Source organism: Pollachius pollachius (genome assembly GCF_949987615.1).
Source record: "Pollachius pollachius genome assembly, chromosome: 1".
Lineage (NCBI taxonomy): Eukaryota > Metazoa > Chordata > Actinopteri > Gadiformes > Gadidae > Pollachius > Pollachius pollachius.
The window spans coordinates 45,305,068-45,322,567 of NC_136934.1; the positions used below are offsets into that span (position 1 = coordinate 45,305,068).

The following is a 17,500-nucleotide window of genomic DNA, read 5'->3' on the forward strand; positions in this document are numbered from 1 at the left end:
TGGGAGAGGGATGGGAGGGAGAGGGGGAGAGAGAGAGAGGGGAGAGGGATTGGGGGGAGAGAGAGAGAGATGGGAGAGGGATGGGAGGGAGAGGGGGAGAGAGAGAGAGGGGAGAGGGATTGGGGGGAGAGAGATGGGAGAGGGATGGGAGGGAGAGGGGGAGAGAGAGAGAGGGGAGAGGGATTGGGGGGAGAGAGAGAGAGATGGGAGAGGGATGGGAGGGAGAGGGGGAGAGAGAGAGAGGGGAGAGGGATTGGGGGGAGAGAGAGAGAGATGGGAGAGGGATGGGAGGGAGAGGGGGAGAGAGAGAGAGGGGAGAGGGATTGGGGGGAGAGAGAGAGATGGGAGAGGGACGGGAGGGAGAGGGGGAGAGAGAGAGATGGGAGAGAGACGGGAGGGAGAGGGGGAGAGAGAGAAGGGGGGAGAGGGATGGGAGGGAAAGGGGAAGAGAGAGAGGGGGGAGAAGAATGGGAGGGACGGAGGGAGAGCCAGAGAGGGAGGAAAGGGACGGGAGAGATGGCAGGAGGGAGAGACGGAGAGGGAAGAGGGAAGGAGGGAAGGAAGGAGAGAGCGAGGGAAGATGAAAGGAGGGAAAGACAGAGGGAAGAGGGAGAGAGGGAGACGGAAGAGGGAAGAAGGGAGAGACAGAGAGGGAGGGAGAGAAAGACAAAGAGACAGAGAGACCTCTGCACCTTTCTGTTAATTACTCATTGTGATCATCAGTGAGCGAAAAAGAAATGCCAATGGAACTGGAGAGTGTGTTGAAGAGAGAACGAGAGAGAGAGAGAGAGAGAGAGAGAGAGAGAGCGTTTTCGAGTCGAACAGGGAGAGCGTGTTGAAGAGAGAGTTAGAGGAAGAGAGCGAGAGCGAGGGACAGCTTGGCTCCAGAACAATCATCTCTACACAATAGCACCTGAATAAGCTGCATGAGCACTGGATTCCAGGATCTGATTGGAGGAGGTTTAAGGCTGCTGGACTTGTGTCCTGCTTTGTGTTCTTGGCACACCGTAAGGCCGCCGTCGCTATTTAGAACAGACGTCACGCCGTTCTCTACACACCGTTACCTAGACATCATTATGGTAATAGTTAGGAATATGGAGACGACCAGATTATCCTGCAGTTGGAGGGTTTCAGACAATCTGATGCAATAGTAGACCTGTAGATCTTTCTATCTGTCTTTAGGTTACATCCTAACTTATTTATATATACGGTACATATATAGATACAGTAGATAGAGAGCCTGATCAATCCCTTGGTTGAATGATGTACGCTTGGCTGATAAATTGACTTCTGGGTGATTGATTAACAGACCGCTAAAATGATTGGTTGATAGTTTGATCTCTTGATTGAAGGATAATTGACCGACTGAATGACTCGTATAAAAGTTTGCTCTCTTGGTTGACTGCTGACCTTGAAGCATTAATTGACTGATGTAACGTTCTGTGTTGACCAGGGGGGGCGCTGTGTCCGAACAGCAGCACTCTGCAGGAAGTGAGGAACTGCAACGAGCACGCCTGCACCGTGTACCACTGGCAGACGGGCCCCTGGGGGACCTGCACGGAGGACCCCAATGCCGGGGCCACCAACAGCACCGGCAGCGAGGACCTGACCTCCTGCTCCACGGGCGTCCAGACGCGCAAGGTCATCTGTGTCCGGGTCAACGTGGGACAGGTCCCTCCCAAGAAGTAAGGAACCCCACAGAACCAGTAGAACCATTGAAACTTGAGATCGGGGATGTTCAATAGATAGATAGATAGGTAGATAGATAGAAATACAGACAGACAGACAGACAGACAGACAGACAGACAGACAGACAGACAGATGCTAAAGTACGTTTTAAAGCAAGGACAAATAGAATAAACAGGGTATAGAGAATACATTATAAACAGTAAACTGCACTGGTTAAATAGTTATAACTAAGAAGAGAGGCTTGGATTTGGTATTCCACCCTTGTCTTTCTATCTTTAATTAAAGTGATGAATCCCAAAGTATGAGTTCAGATCTCCAGCCAATACAAAGAAAGGCTTTGTGGAAGGCTCTTTGTTCTTAACTTCCCAACCACAGTATGCGATGATTGCTGGTTGTAGTTAATCATTTCAACGGCTCTAGGGTCTGAGAGGACGATGTGAGGGAGGTGTGTCGAATCATTAAAGTTAAATATGGTTGATAAACTGCAGCTATGATGAGTGCCTTGCCCATGGGCAGTGAGGAGGTGAGAGTATAGACGGAACCAGTTTAACTTGGATCTGCATTCTGTTGTGATGATTAAATGGAGATGAAATGAACAGACCATTCATTTAGGTTTCTCTCCACTCTGACTCTTCAGTAAAAAAGCAGAGAGGGGAGGCACACAATATTGAAAATGGTGGGTCTTATATTTTAAACTGCTTTCACAATGTAAATGTTTATTTTCCATGGCTGATTCTTAACTGAACGGATATTGAATAGAGAGGAAGAGAGAGAGACAAAGAGAAACATAGATAAGAGATGGCCAGAGAAAGAGCGAGCGAAAGCTCAGGAGGAACGACCAGGATGAAGTTTGAAGCCGCACAGGGAAGTTAACCAACAGTTGCTATCTGAGCTCCGCAGGCGAGCGCAGTACATAAATAATCTGCCGGCACCCGTAAGGCTAATTAACCCAGCCATTTCTGGCCCTGCTCGTTTCTCAATGATGATAATGACAGTAATTAGATAGCGCAGATAGTTTAAGGCAGTTTAATCATGAGGCAGACAGACGATGCTATGTTTGCAGTTAGCCACGATGCCTCCCACCCAGCCCCTGTGAGATGAATCACCTACTCCAGCTTACCTTCTTTGTCTCCACAAAGTTTCACTTTATTTTATCTACAGTCTAGCTTTCAGCGAGAAAGTTGGCACTGAGAAATGAAAATGTAGTCATTTAGCAGACACTTCCAATCCAGGTGACCTAGCAGTGGGGCTTGAATACAGTTGTAACAAAGCAGGTAAGGCTGAGCCAGGGATGTCTTGCTCAAGGACAGGGGAGGGGGAGGCTGCAGACACAGAGGGATTAGATCCAGCTCCCCTCAGCTCTGAGTCAGACACCCCAGCCACTCCGCTATCTTCCCCATTCCAATAGAGTGGATGAAACTGATTATCCTGTGGCGCTGAAGGGAAACGCAAACAAACCTCCCACAAGAAAGTAACTGTCGGGCCTTTCAGCGGTCGCAGAGGACCTGTGAGTCAGTTGCAGCAGATTTGTTTCTTCACACTTCTCCAGAGTAGTTAAACTCCTTCGAGAGGAGATCTGGATCAATTATTCAGGTTGTGGGATCTTGGCGGTCGCACAAGGTAAATGTAATTCACAGCGAGTGGCGAGTATTAAAATGAAGATGAATGCCTGGTCGGAGAGGCTATTTCAGCTATTGACCCGACAGCTCTGCGGCGGGAGATAGAGGGGGACATCAACAGAAGTGTGTGATTCGGTTTGGTGGGTTGCTATTAAAAAACACACGCCGTAGCCCGTTCCACCAAACTAAAAGGAACATTGGCTCAGCGGAGTGCAGGCTTTGGATAAGAGACCAGTAGGAGTTCATCATCACAATCACCAGCGTGGTCATGAATTAAAAGGATATCGTCGTTCAAAGTAAATGAACAAAGTGTGTGTTATGGAGTTTTCGCCGAGTGAGAAGGAGACTAGGATGCCATCAGGTTTTGGGACTCAGAGATGTAATGGTTTTGGGGGTCAATTTGTTTTTACACTTCACGCACACTGGTTTAATGAAGCAGCCGCTAACCGGAATGGAATCGGGACGTTTTGGATGCAGGGGTTTTGCTTCATATACTTTTATTCGGTGTGCACCGCCTCCCTCACTCGATCATTTTGCGTTGGCGCCTTTCCTACTGTCGTTAAAGTAATTGACATATGGAGATTTGGTTGGACTGATGGTGTTAACGACTGTGTTTAACGGCATCTGACCCGGGACCAGTAAAGCACTGGTCTTAACATCAACACCACCAAAATGTTACCTTTGTACACCAGATTCATTACCTGTGTACACATCCTGGTATATACAGCAGTTATTGCTTATTTAATTATGGCATCATTAAGCAATGCCCTGGTGAACACGATCAGAAATATAGCTGAATACAGATTATATTGTGTAGTGTAATGGATGTGGCCTTCCAGCTCTAAGTTACACCGTTTGATACCCAATGACGCCGTTCTGCCTCTCTGCAATAGGCCCAGATGCTCCTAAGACTACCTGGATGTGAATCATTTAAGTTGCTGCTCAATGACCGAAATAGTTACACTTATTAATAAAACACAACTTGAATGAAAAGGTAGGCTTATAAAATGTAGTATCATACATTTCCTGTCATATACTACATTGAGTTATATTTCATGAGGTCACAGCTTTTGTGTGTTCCTCTCTGCATCTTTCAAACTTATACTTGGGTTTTGGTAGCTCTCCATGGTGCTGAATTGAGTCTCTGTTCCCCCGGGTCCTCTTCTGCCCAGACGCAGCAATGCTTCAACACACACACAAGCAAGCATGCACGCACACACACGCATGCATGCGCTCACATATACAGAAAACACACACACACACACACACAAGCACATGCATTCAAACACGCACACACAAACACACGCACCTACACACACAAACTTCCACATTCACACACATTCACACAAAAAGACACACACATTCACGCACATGCACACGCAAGCACGCACACACACTCTCTCACGCACACACACGCACACACACACGCACACACATTCACACACGTACACACAAAACGATACACACACACACTCATACACACTCTCTCACACACACACACACACACACACTCACACACACAAACACACTCACACACACTCACTCTCTCACCAGGACCTGCTGTATTTCTGCTGGTGTGTGGAGTATGGCCGTGGTCGCCTCTGGGAAACACAGTGTGTTTGAAGTCTTAAGAGGGAGATTTTCATTCTCCGGCGCCCTGGCGCGGGGCCAGCAGAGAGGCTGTAAACCGCGTTTCAACTGGAATCAGCACTGTCTGTGCAGAACAACACAAAAGCACTCCTCTTCCTGCTGCTCCGTGCCGGATGTTTTGGTCTGTGGTATTGTGAGGAGGTTAAGGGTTCTTTAACCCAGAAGAGTTCCAGGAAATGGACGGACTGTCAGGACACGGGAGCAATACATGGATTACAAGGGGGCGTGTGGGTTTTGTATGTGTGTCTGACTAGCGCATGTGTGCTAGAGTGTGCGCTTGTGTGTGTGTTTGTGTGTGTGTGTGTGTGTGTGGGTGTGTGTGTTTGCATGCATACTTGCGTGCGTGTCTGCATGTGTGCTTGCGTGTTTGCATGTGTGCGTGCATGTCTGCAAGTGTGCGTGGGTGCTTGTCTGCATGTTAGCGTGCCTGCATACTATGTGTGCGTGCGTGTCTGCGAGTGTGCGTGCGTGCACGTTTGTTTGTGTGCGTGCGCTTGTGAGTGTGTCTACAAACACAAGTCAAACTCCAGGACATTAAAGACCAAAGGAAGTAATTAGGGCTCTCAGATGTCAGACCTGGGGGGGGGGAGCCGTTGTTCAGGGCTGTTGTTGTTGTGCGGCGGGGCTTCCTGCCTCGGCTGCTTAGCGCCTTGATACGGTTCAAACGCTGCCCTGCGAGTCTTCATCTGGCTGACAGATATACTTGATCAGTGCACCCGGGGGACCCCGGTGGAATAAACAAACGCACCCCAGCAGTGCCCTGCCTATGCAGATGTGTTCTGTCTGATGCACACACGGGCTCTTGGGCTGTCTCCCAGAGAGCCCGGGGTGCTGAGGCTCACGCACAAACACATAAGTACACACATAAGTACACACACAAACGCATGCATGCAAACACACACACACACCCCAAAACGCAGAAACTCACACACACACAAGCATGCGCACACACACACGCATAAACAAACACACACAAACACACACACACACAGAAGCACAAACATAATGAACACATGCACACACACGCAGACACACAAATAAGTTCCCACACATAAGTACACACACACACACACACAACACACATAAGTTTACACACATAAACACACACACACATATGCATGCACACACACATACTCTCAAATAAGCACAAAGAAGCATGCACAAACACAAGCACACATACACACATACACAAACACACAAGTGCACGCATAATGAACACATGCACACTGCACACAGAAGCACACACACACACACACACGCAAGCATAACAAACACATGCCCCTGCACACACACACGCAGCCATGCACAATAAAGTCATACGCACACTACTACATGAATAATGTACACAAACAATGCAAACATTCAAACACATGTACAATGTGTACAATAAACACCTTTATGTAAACTTATATGGACACATGCATGCATAATAAACACGTATGCACACAGGCGCACACAAATCTCTCAAATGAACACAAAAGCCCCTCGCACACACGTACTGCAACACACACACATGCCCAATAAATACACAGAGAAGCACACAAGCACCCACACACACACACCTAAACTTAAAGGCTCCCAGTGAGAGCTCCATGAAGGAGAAGCAGATGAATATATCAACGCCTCAGGCCTCTCTGGTGCTGCTGCAGCCCGACTGCTCTGAAATAAAACCAAGAAAATCCCCAAACAAACACCAACATAGTCGCCGTCGCACTCCGAGTGGGGCTCAACATGTTTTTATCATGCTGAGGCTGTAAAGGCAGAGTTCTCAACCTCACTCTCTCTCTCAACCTTTATGGATTCCTGTACCCCCCATAACCCTATCAGCTCCCCCGCATCGACGTCAAACCACAAAGGATATGTTCACTTCATTTCATCATTTCACAGACACTTATATCTGACAGTTTCATTTCATTCAGGAGCAGGTCGGGGTTGAGGGCATCTTGCCAAGGAATCTGAAGAAGAATGTAGTACTTCCTATTATAGTTATTATCATGCTTTGACCTTTACCCTGTCTCGGGGCAAATCTCAACCAGGTATCACATCCCACCAACTGTTCACCCTAGAGAGGTTGTAGGCAGTTTGTGATTGGCCTGTTCTGTATAATGGTAACAGAGAGGGCGGGACTTCCTAGCAGGATGTCCATGTCCGTTCCATGGGTTTAGTGGGGGGGGGGACTTCTGATCGACGGTCATCCCTTTGTGTTACATCTTTCACATATTGCTGTGACAAACGCCGTGACAACGATGTGACAAAATGCTCCTGGTCTTTGCTGTTTTTCTTCTTGCCATCATCTCGGTTTCCCCGCTCCGGGGGGCGGTGAACCGATGACGGTAAGAGAGCAGAAATTGCATTTTTGTTTGACCTGATACGCGAGAAACCTCATTACCTTCCCCTAGCCTAGCTGGGAGTCAAACATCCCAGCCTCGAGACTCCCCTGCCCCCTTAACAAGTATCAGTCCCCCAGAGAGAGGCCTGAGGGAGCCAGCCTGAGGTAAACATGTTCCCAGCCTCCCCACTCTCGTCTCTTCTCGAGGCCTATACTTAAACAAATGACATGCTTGTTTTGTTGGGCTGTGATTTGTATTATGAAATTAATTAGCCCTTATCTTTTCCCGCCAGCGCTGGTGCGTTTTTGTCTTTTATACTCTCTGATTTCTTTACGCCCGTACTGTGCAGACACTGTAATCAGTTTTGCCATTGTTCCCCACCATCTGGCTGCTCTGTAGCCGCTCCAGCTGCACTGGTTATTACTCAGAGCACTAATGGCCAGACTTTAAAACACAGGGGCGCTTGTTTCGCCCTGAAGGAGGGGCTCTGAGGCGCAGCTCCGGTGGGGCAGAGGGGCGGTGGTGCTGTGGTGCGGTGGTGGGGTGGTGCGTTCCTCCGCCTCATAAGAAACCAGTTAAAGGATCATTATGGAAACTCAACCACCTGGAGCTCGCTTATTGACTTATGCTGTTGCGTGGTGATTTAATTATTTCATTTTTTTCCTAGTTTGTTTGTTTTGTTCAACTGTCTGAATGGGAAAGGAAGGCACAGCTGAGGTGTGGAACTGAAATGGGAATTATTCGAGGTAGGGAATGTTACCCGATAGGCTTATAATTAAACATCGTGCTCTATGATAAGAACAGCTGAATCATCGGAGGGCCGGGGAAGGATAGGACACACCGGTCAGAGTGTAACCGCCAAGTTCAATTAGTCAGAGGAAATTAAATACAGGAGGGAATCGATTCATGTTCAAAGAAAAGGGTTAGATATTTGACAGAGATATTTGAGGCTGAAACTTTCGTTTGTAACTCTCCAGCCCGGTGGTGAGCAGCTGATCCAGTGAGAGGCCACCTGTGGCCAGCTCCTGGCCCCGGACAAAACAAGCACATAATTGAATTTGAATCATCCAAATTTGGATAATGCCCCTCATTAAGGGGCCTGGAACTCAATTACAGTAGAAGGAAACCTCAAGGAAATCCCTCCCCCCTCTGGGTCTTATTTAAGTCACGTCCAATCAGATGCTCGCCTTTTGAAGTATGTTGAATAAACAGACAAGGCAACAAAAGATCACTGAAACAAACTGTGTAGACACAGACAAACCTTCAACTAAATAACCAAAGCTCCGGCTGAAAAGACAATGTTTTACTACAGCTTGCTTGGCTCTGACCATGTTTGCAAACCCGGGCTCAAAATACTGTCACGGAAAAACACACTTCTTCATGTCTTAAAACCAGCCTCGCAAGGTTTCTCGTTTTCTCCGTAAGACTCTGTCAGTCGTGGATTAGCAGCAGCCGCCGCTAAGTCTTCCTCCTCTGTCGCATCATCCAGCAGCTGCTGCTAACCCCCAGCGGCAAACTACCAGAGGATTTGTTCCTAGTGAGGGGGATTATTTACCTCTGTCGGGCCGGTATTACAAATGATTCACCGCCGGTGTCGCCGCTACATCGGTGTTACACGCAGCTCCGCGGCGGTCCCTCAGCGCTAACGCTGAGCTAGCTCCCGAGTTGCCAGCGCGTTGGTTGGTTCATTCGCAGCGGCTTTGGCGCCGTAGTAATAATCATGACTCAGCCGAACTGGGTCCACACACTGAGAGGAACCAAGCCAAAGCCAAATCTCTATGGCGACGCCCGGAGGTTCAGGGGAGAGATTAACTCAAGTCCTTTTTTACTCCAACCAGGTCTTGTTTTGTGTTCGTCTTCACACACACACACAAACACATACACACACAGGGGGTTATTCACTGGGTACATCAAGGTGGGGAACACGGGGGGGATAAGCCGGCCTTGACTCGCCGCTCCCTGCTATAGTTATCATAATCATCATGGTAATAAGTATACACTTTAAATAGTGCTTCTCAAGGCAGTCAAGTTGCCTTTACAAAGTCAGATCATACAAGAACATGGGGGCAATAGAAAACAACATTGTGAGTGTCAGGATATGAATTGCAGATAGAGAGGTGAAGAGAGAGGGATGCAGTTTTAAGAAGGTGCATTTTGAGTGACAGTTATGTGTTTGGGGAGCGAGACCCAGGCGGGCCTGACCAACTCTGTCCTCCCATTTCTGATGAGGGTTATGCTATCATGAGGAAGCCACTAAGGTCAGTTGCCTGGGGCTGAATACCCTGTAGTGGTCTTCAGGCCCACAGGTTCTAACCGGCCTGCTCTGTCCACCTTCAAAGAAGGATTGAAGCCTAAAGGAACACATTCGTCTGGGCCCCCTTCAATCAGCACACCATCACTCCTCTGTCGTCCTTCATCTGTCGCTGGCTCTCCAGTGAGACATCACTAGTCTTCAGAGATAATTGCCCCAGATGGTTAAAGGGCAGCCGGGGTCTGGCTGATCAAATGACGGCGGCGGTCCCTCCGGGCCGCTCTAAAACATCCATTACCAACATCTTTTGTCAGAAGGACATCCTTGTACCGATTCTGCCAGAGAGCATTTAGCCTGAAACCGGCTGTCAGCCGTGAGTCTCCTGGAATCAATGTGTGTCGGTCAGGGTGGACTCTGTAGACAACAACGCAACCACCATGAAAGGGCTCTTACAAAAAGCTTTTCACAAAGACCCGAATGGGATGCTGCTGTTGTTTACATTTGTTTGCAGGGCAAGTTGATGCATAAATCAGAATACTTTTGGTAACGGATGTGTTAATGACGCTGGGAGAGACAGTGACGAGGGTTTGATCCCAGGACCGGAGTCGTCCTTGATTCTCATTCGCATTCCAGCAGTACTTCTAAAAGAACATTTTTGATTTATTCCCTCTGAACAATTACACTTCAATCTGCTGCCTCACACTCTTGATCTCTTGTTCATTATTCTGGAGCCACAAACCTCCGTACAATATCCTGGAGGAGGATTTATCTGGCGCTTTATTCAAAGTGGTATATTCCCACAGTCCAGGGGCGGACTGCAGTTATTATTCTTTACTCATGGAGATAGGAGATAACGGCAGATGGTAGACCGATAAAACACAGAGAAAGGAACTTCTATAATGTAGAGGAGACAACGTGCGAGTCATCCTCTAATGGCTTTCAATGAGTTATGTTTGGCAATATTGGAAACACAAACATGTGCATTTACAATAACTGTCCTCTATTTGTGTGTGTTTGTGTGTGCCTGTTTGTGCGTGCGTGTGTGCTTCTGTGCTTCTGTGTGTGTGTGTGTGCGTGTGTGCTTCTGTATGTGTGTGTGTGTGCGTGTGTGCTTCTATGTGTGTGTGTGTGTGTGTGTGTGTGTGTTTGTGTGTGCGTGCGTGCGTGCGTGTGTGCGTGTGTGTGTGTGCGTGTGTGTTTGTGTGTGCGTGCGTGCGTGCGTGCGTGCGTGCGTGTGTGTGTGCGTGTGTGTGTGTGTGTGTGTGCGTGTACAGGTGTCCAGAGGGCCCTCGTCCAGGCACCATACGGCCGTGCAGCCTGCCCTGTAAGAAGGACTGCATCGTGACCCCATTTAGTGACTGGACCCCCTGCCCGCCCACCTGTGAAACAGGTAGGCCTCACCATGGTGGAGGGCTGGATTTGATCCCCCAATGTCCGCCTCCATCTCTAGGCTTCCTAGAGCAGGATGCCCCTAACCCCTAATTACATTTAATGACTTATCTGTAATTCACTGTAGGTCACCTTGGATAACAGCTTTTACTACATAGCTCATTAGTCAAATTAGGATAGATGATTAGCACTGCATTCATCTTATGAGTAAGTAATAAGTCTCTAGATTTGATTTGATTTGATATTGCCTCCTGTTCCGAAACATAAAAGATCCCGAAGGTTAGCTCTTGAAAGCGTTTCCAAAGCTGACCTCGATACAGAAACACATCTAATAACGTGTTGTAAGACCCATTGCTGCCTGCAAGCTATTTAACGTCTGCAGACCTACAACATACATTTACATTTTCCCATGTTCACAAACCCTGATCCACTGTGACCCACTTTATTTAACTGTTGTGCACCATCAAGAACCATTAACACCATTATGAATCATTAGCACCATTAGCATCATAAACGGTGGACACCGCAGCAGCCATCCCTCCCAGTAAGAGAGAGAGAGCCAGCCATTCAATGCTTAACTCAATTCATACATTAGTTCCTGGAAGGATATTGCTCTGTTCTACCTTAATAAGATTTCACAAGCGAGCAACCTAAATTCAAATGTCATTTATCCATGTTAGATAAGAATTTACAAGCAGGCAATCGTAAATGTCTATCTATCTGTGTGTCTTCATTATACACAAGATTACCAAACCTCAAACTTAAATATTGAATTAACCAAACCGAGGAGAAAATGTTCGAGGAGGAAAAACAGGAACTGCGAATGTCTGGAGGGGCAACTTTTAAGCCCTTATGCAACGACAACATCATGATATGTTTAATGCAGTGGCCACCGAGGAAAAGTTAAACTAAGTTAATGCTGCTGCTGAGAACAGGGAAGGGGGAGGTGGGGGCTTGTGGGAGAGGAGGGGGGGTTAACCATCAACTTCTCATGGAGGACTTGGTTCTGCTGAGATGTGTCTCACGTCTGATTTGTGGTAATGAAGTGTTGACGGTTCAGAACAGGCTGTAGGACACACTTTGGGCTCTGTCCTTCCTGCTTGGCCAAGCCCACCCACACTCACCCACCCACACACACAAAGACATTGGCGCAGGCAAGCATGCACACACACCCACACACACATACACACAGACACACGCGTACACACCCACACACATAGGCGCACGCATACGCACAGACACACAGACACCCTCTGCGCTACTGTTGTCATGCTCCGAGAGGGAGAAGCGAACGGAAAAATGCCATATTCCCTGTGAGGTCACTTCTGACTGGTGGCCCTCGGCGCGGCCGGTGAACTCGCCGCCCTAAATTGATTTACACTGTGAAATCATCATCGTTCACCTCCTCCTTGTCAGACCTCTCCATCCCATTAATCCCCTCCCCGCACGCGGGCGCCATGACGGCACGGGGCTTAGATTAGATTAGCGCTGATGTCTTCACCTCGTGCGGAGAATTAGCCGCCGACCGACCGAGGGGTCGGGGGGCGAGCCAGAGACACGCGTCGGGTTTTAATGAACTGTTTGAGGCGGGGGCCGCGCGCCCCCCCCCACCCTATCAGCTGTCAGCCTTCTGCTGCTTAATGAGTGAAATGCTGTTGTGGATGTGGCCCCGGTTACCATGGTTACCGGCGGGATCACTGGGAGCCTCTTGTTTATGGAAGCCCGCCCATTAGGAGTTCAGCTCGTTATTTTTATGCGGGTGTCTCTCATCTGTTCTCCATGAATCACAATCAAAGGTCTCCGTCGCCGCCGCCATACGAAGGGCTCGTAAAAAAGGGACGTCGCGGTGATTAAAGTGGAGGGACGGAGTGAGGCGGGTGTGTAATCGAGGCCGGGAGACTCCAGGGGTCGACGGGTACACAGTCCGGGGAGAACAGAACCAGTAGGCAGGGACATGGGCCTGCTCTGCATGGATGGATGGATGGATCCATGGGTGGATCCATGGATGATTGATATATTAATTAAATGTGGACGGATTGATGGAGGGATGGATTAAACAATGGGTGGATGAATGGATGCCTGGATGTATGAATGAATGAATGGATGGAAAAAAGGGTGAATGAAGGATGGTGAATGATCATCCATCATCCAGCCTCTCTCTCTCTCTCTCTCTCTCTCTCTCTCTCTCTCTCTCTCTCTCTAGCGGTGAGCTCGGTGAAACAGAAGCAGACTCGGAGCCGGCTAGTCATCCAGTTTCCCGCCAACGGAGGCCAGGACTGTCCTGAGCCCCTGGAGGAGGAGAGGGACTGTGAGGCCCCCAAGGTCTGCCCCGGCTTCAGGTACCGCACACACACACACAGACAAGCACGCACGCACGCACACACACACAGACACACACACACACACACACACACACACACTCGTGTGTGCACACACACACACACACACCCACACACACACACATACACGCACACACACACACACACACAGACAAGCACGCAGACACAAACACACACACACACACACACATACACACACACACACACAGACACACACACACACACACACACACACACACTCGCGTGTGCACACACACAGACACAAACACACACAAAGACCAGTGCGCACACACAGACACACACATATCGACACACAAGCACGCATGCACAAAGATACGCACGCACGCACGCACACACAGACAGACATACACACAGACAGTCAGTACACTCGTGCATGTGCACATGCACACACACACACACACACACACACACACACACACACACACACACACACACACACAACCACACGCAAACACCCAGACGCACACACACACACAATTTCATTGTGGTGAGCAGACCAAAAAACCTGTCCCGTGATTCTGAGGTTGGCTTTAAGAATTTAGGCTGACCTTTAAGAAGTTCAGGTTCTGGTCTATGAGGACGTGACCTTTGCATTCAAACATGTTGGAATGTACCAACATAATTACTGAAGTAGCACTCACCATCGGCAAACACAACACAGCTGCATGATCACATCACAACATCCACAGACAACCCCCCCTAATGCGTGTGACCTTTCACTCCAGGTGGAAGACCCACAAGTGGAGGAAGTGCCAGCTGGTGCCCTGGTTCCTGCGTCAGTTCAGCCCAGGGGCCCAGGAGTCCTGCGGCTCGGGGCTTCAGACCAGAGGTACCGGCCCTGCTCAGAACAAGTCCCTCCCCCCGGCCCATCACCATCCCTCATTCACCACTCACAACCCAAACCCTAACCCTAACCCCAACCCTAACCCTCCATCACCACTCACAACCCTAACCCTAACCCTAACCCCAACCCTAACCCTCCATCACCACTCACAACCCTAACCCTAACCCCAACTCTAACCCTAACCCTCCATCACCACTCACAACCCTAACCCTAAGCCTATACCTAACCCTAACCCTAACCCCAACCCTAACCCTCCATCACCACTCACAACCCTAACCCCAACCCCAACCCTAACCCTCCATCATCACTCACAACCCTAACCCTAACCCCAACTCTAACCCTAACCCTCCATCACCACTCACAACCCTAGCCCTAACCCTAACCCTAACCCTCCATCACCACTCGCGGCCCTATTTTAACGGTACCCTATTTTAAAGGTACTTGCGCCAAGCGCAAGTACTTTTGTTGGCGGTTCTATGGCGATGTTGCTATTTTACCGGCGCATAAATGACTCTTCAAATCTATAAAGGGTTGGTCTGAAGTAGTCTAATTACCCGTAGGTGTGGTTTGGGCGTAACGTGCAATAAACCAATGAGAGTGCCATCTGCCATCCTCTTTAAGAGCCATGAGCGCATTTGAATTTGATGAGTTGATATTTTGACAGCGCGTTTGCAGTCTCCGATGAGACAGATGCATGACCATATGAATTTCAAACTTCAAATGGCTCAGTTTATGGCCAAATAATATGGCCTAATTCACACATGGAATAGCGTTTTCTTCCACAACTTCAGAAACACTCTGTCCTCAAATAAATTTCGGCAAAGAAAACTTAACACACGTGATATGCGGTAACTGTGGTTCTATTTAATGATATCCACAATACATTAACAAACATCGTTTCTTACCAGTATTGTATGCATTATCGTTATCGACTTGTGTTCCTAATATGCATGTGTCCCCCCGTTAATATACATTGCCATGGACGGTATTATGCGTTACGTGTTTAGTTTGCGTGTGTTTAAACAGATGGACGCACACACGCCCGCCCGCATTCATTCATTCTTTTTAACACATATTGCGGTAAAACAATGTTTTCTCACTATCAAATACTCATCAATCCTAAAAGTTATGGGCTTGTACACGATGTCTGTGTCAAGAAAATAGGTGTCTGCTGTACGGTGTTTGCAGATGCATTGAATTAAAAGTACAACTTATTACCGCTGTATCAGCTGTTTTTTCCCAAATAATTTACCAAGAATGTGTGGCTAGGTAGATGAGAGAAGCAAAGTGTATGCGCGAGGTGCACAAGCAACATTATGCATGCGCCCTTAAAATAGCATCTGAACAACGCGCCACTGACTTTAAACCAGGTATTTCCTGGTTTGTGGCGCAATTGTTTTCTGAAACTGCAAAATAGTACCAGGTAAAGTTTGTGCCAGAACACGCCTCCTCCTTTCGCCGAACCGCCCATTGGGGCGAAAGATCATCCCCTAATTTACAGGCGCGTGGCGGTGGAGGGTGAACAACGCTCTGCGCCAGTTGCAAAACTAGCAACGACACATGCGTCAGTGTAGAAAGTCAATTGCGCCGGATGCAAGATAGGGCCCTCACACACCCCGACCTGACACATTTAAAGACCCGCCCGCCTTAACACCAACCCCCCACCTACCTCAAGACCAGCCACCCTGATCCTTCCATCCCCACATCCCAACACCCACCACTCACCATCCCCTTCAACAACCCTCAACCCTGTTCTTCTGCCTCTTGCTAAAACAATCTCTGTTCAAATCCTACTGCAAAGACTTTTTGTTTCGGAGCACACATTGAGAGGCAGTTATTATCCTGCGAGGTGGACATGGGGGAGCCAAGGTGGAGGTGTCTCTCCTGAGATCTCTGAATTTTGTCTCTGTTAAGCAGAAGAAACTTTCTCCACCCTTTTTGTCTGCTCCGGAGTCCGAGTCCTGGAAAGTTCAGGCGGAATAATAATTTTCATAAAACAAATCAAATCCTGCTTTATTTGTGGAGCGCTTTCCATGCAAATCAGCATTACAAATGCTTAGGAGTGGATTCAGAACAAGAACAAAGAAATGTGTTTATAAATCGCTCTCATTATCGTTTCCTCCCCCGAAAACCTTAAACAATGTCGACGTTATAATCATTTTTCACATACATATTTTACGAATTTCCACGGGAAAAGATCTTTTCTTCCTACACATTTGCAAATTGCGTACAGCAGAGAGTTCAGAGCTGCCTGTGTGCTCAGTGCCTCGCCACCCCTCCCTCTACATGTGTGCTGGCAGCAGGTGAGCGTATTAGTCTCAGGGCGCTGTGCGGGGGTCTCCCTCTGCTCAGGAAGCTGAATCGAGAAGCCCTCATCACAGCTGATTCAAACCAAATGAGACAGAATGCAGTTTCCCTTCTCTCTGAGCACCGCTGCCTCCCTTGCAAACCAGCCGGGAAAAATAGAAGTAATAAGCAACCGGATGTGTGTGGTCGGCTTTTAGTCAAGCACAGAACCCCAAAACAGTAGATACACACACACACACACACACACACTCACATGCATACTCACACTAACACATCTATGCACACAGACACAAACACACACAAACATACTCATACTCATACCCATGACACACTAAACAGACACAGACACACACACTATACACACACAACATCCAGGCATCTCAATCTCTCTCACACACAACAAACAAACAAACATGCATGTTGGCAAGCACACACAGCAAGACACAAACACGCACATAAGTCATGGAGCCGACTCAAGGCAAATGGAAGCGCTCCAAACTTGATAGCAGCTCCCGGAGGTGTTAGCTAGCAGTACTAACAGATTGATTTCTGTGTGGCTCCATAATCCCTCACTATATCTGCTCTGGAGGACAGCCGTACAGCGCCATGAAATATCACAGCAGCACAAGTAATACTGCTCTATTGAGCACACACATGGGAGGGCGCCAGGGCAGGGCAAGTGTGTGCGATGTGTACCTGTGCTGTGTGTGGGCGATGTGTATCTGTGGTGTGCGTGTGTGTCTGAGGTGTGTGATTGTGTATCGGTTGTTTCTGTGTGTGGGCTGTGTGTGTGTGTGTGTATGTGTGTGTTTGTGTATGCGTGTGAGAGAGGGAGGAGTGTGTGCGTGTGTGTCTGTGTTGATGTGTGTGTGTGTGTGTGTGTGTGTGTGTGTGTGTGTGAGAGAGAGAGGGAAGTGTGTGTGTGTGCATGTGTGTGTGTGTGTGTGTGTGTGTGCGTGCGCTCGCTTGCGCCTGCCTTGTGTCACTTTGAACCTCCCTGCCAGTCCCACGGGAGCTGACATAATTATATATTTCGGGTCTATTTTTCAGCTTCATTTATT

At 48.3% G+C, this 17,500-nt stretch overlaps 1 protein-coding gene across 1 annotated transcript in view; it reads left to right on the top strand.

Moving 5' to 3' along the window:
• The window catches only part of thsd7ab (thrombospondin, type I, domain containing 7Ab), a gene marked incomplete at its 5' end in the record, with an annotated part of 101,472 nt that overhangs the window by 44,247 nt on the left and 39,725 nt on the right, over positions 1–17,500 (top strand). Inside the window, 4 exon segments of the mRNA XM_079757153.1 lie at positions 1,454–1,685; positions 10,814–10,929; positions 13,132–13,267; positions 14,014–14,117. Coding sequence (XP_079613279.1) covers positions 1,454–1,685; positions 10,814–10,929; positions 13,132–13,267; positions 14,014–14,117 — 588 coding nt within the window.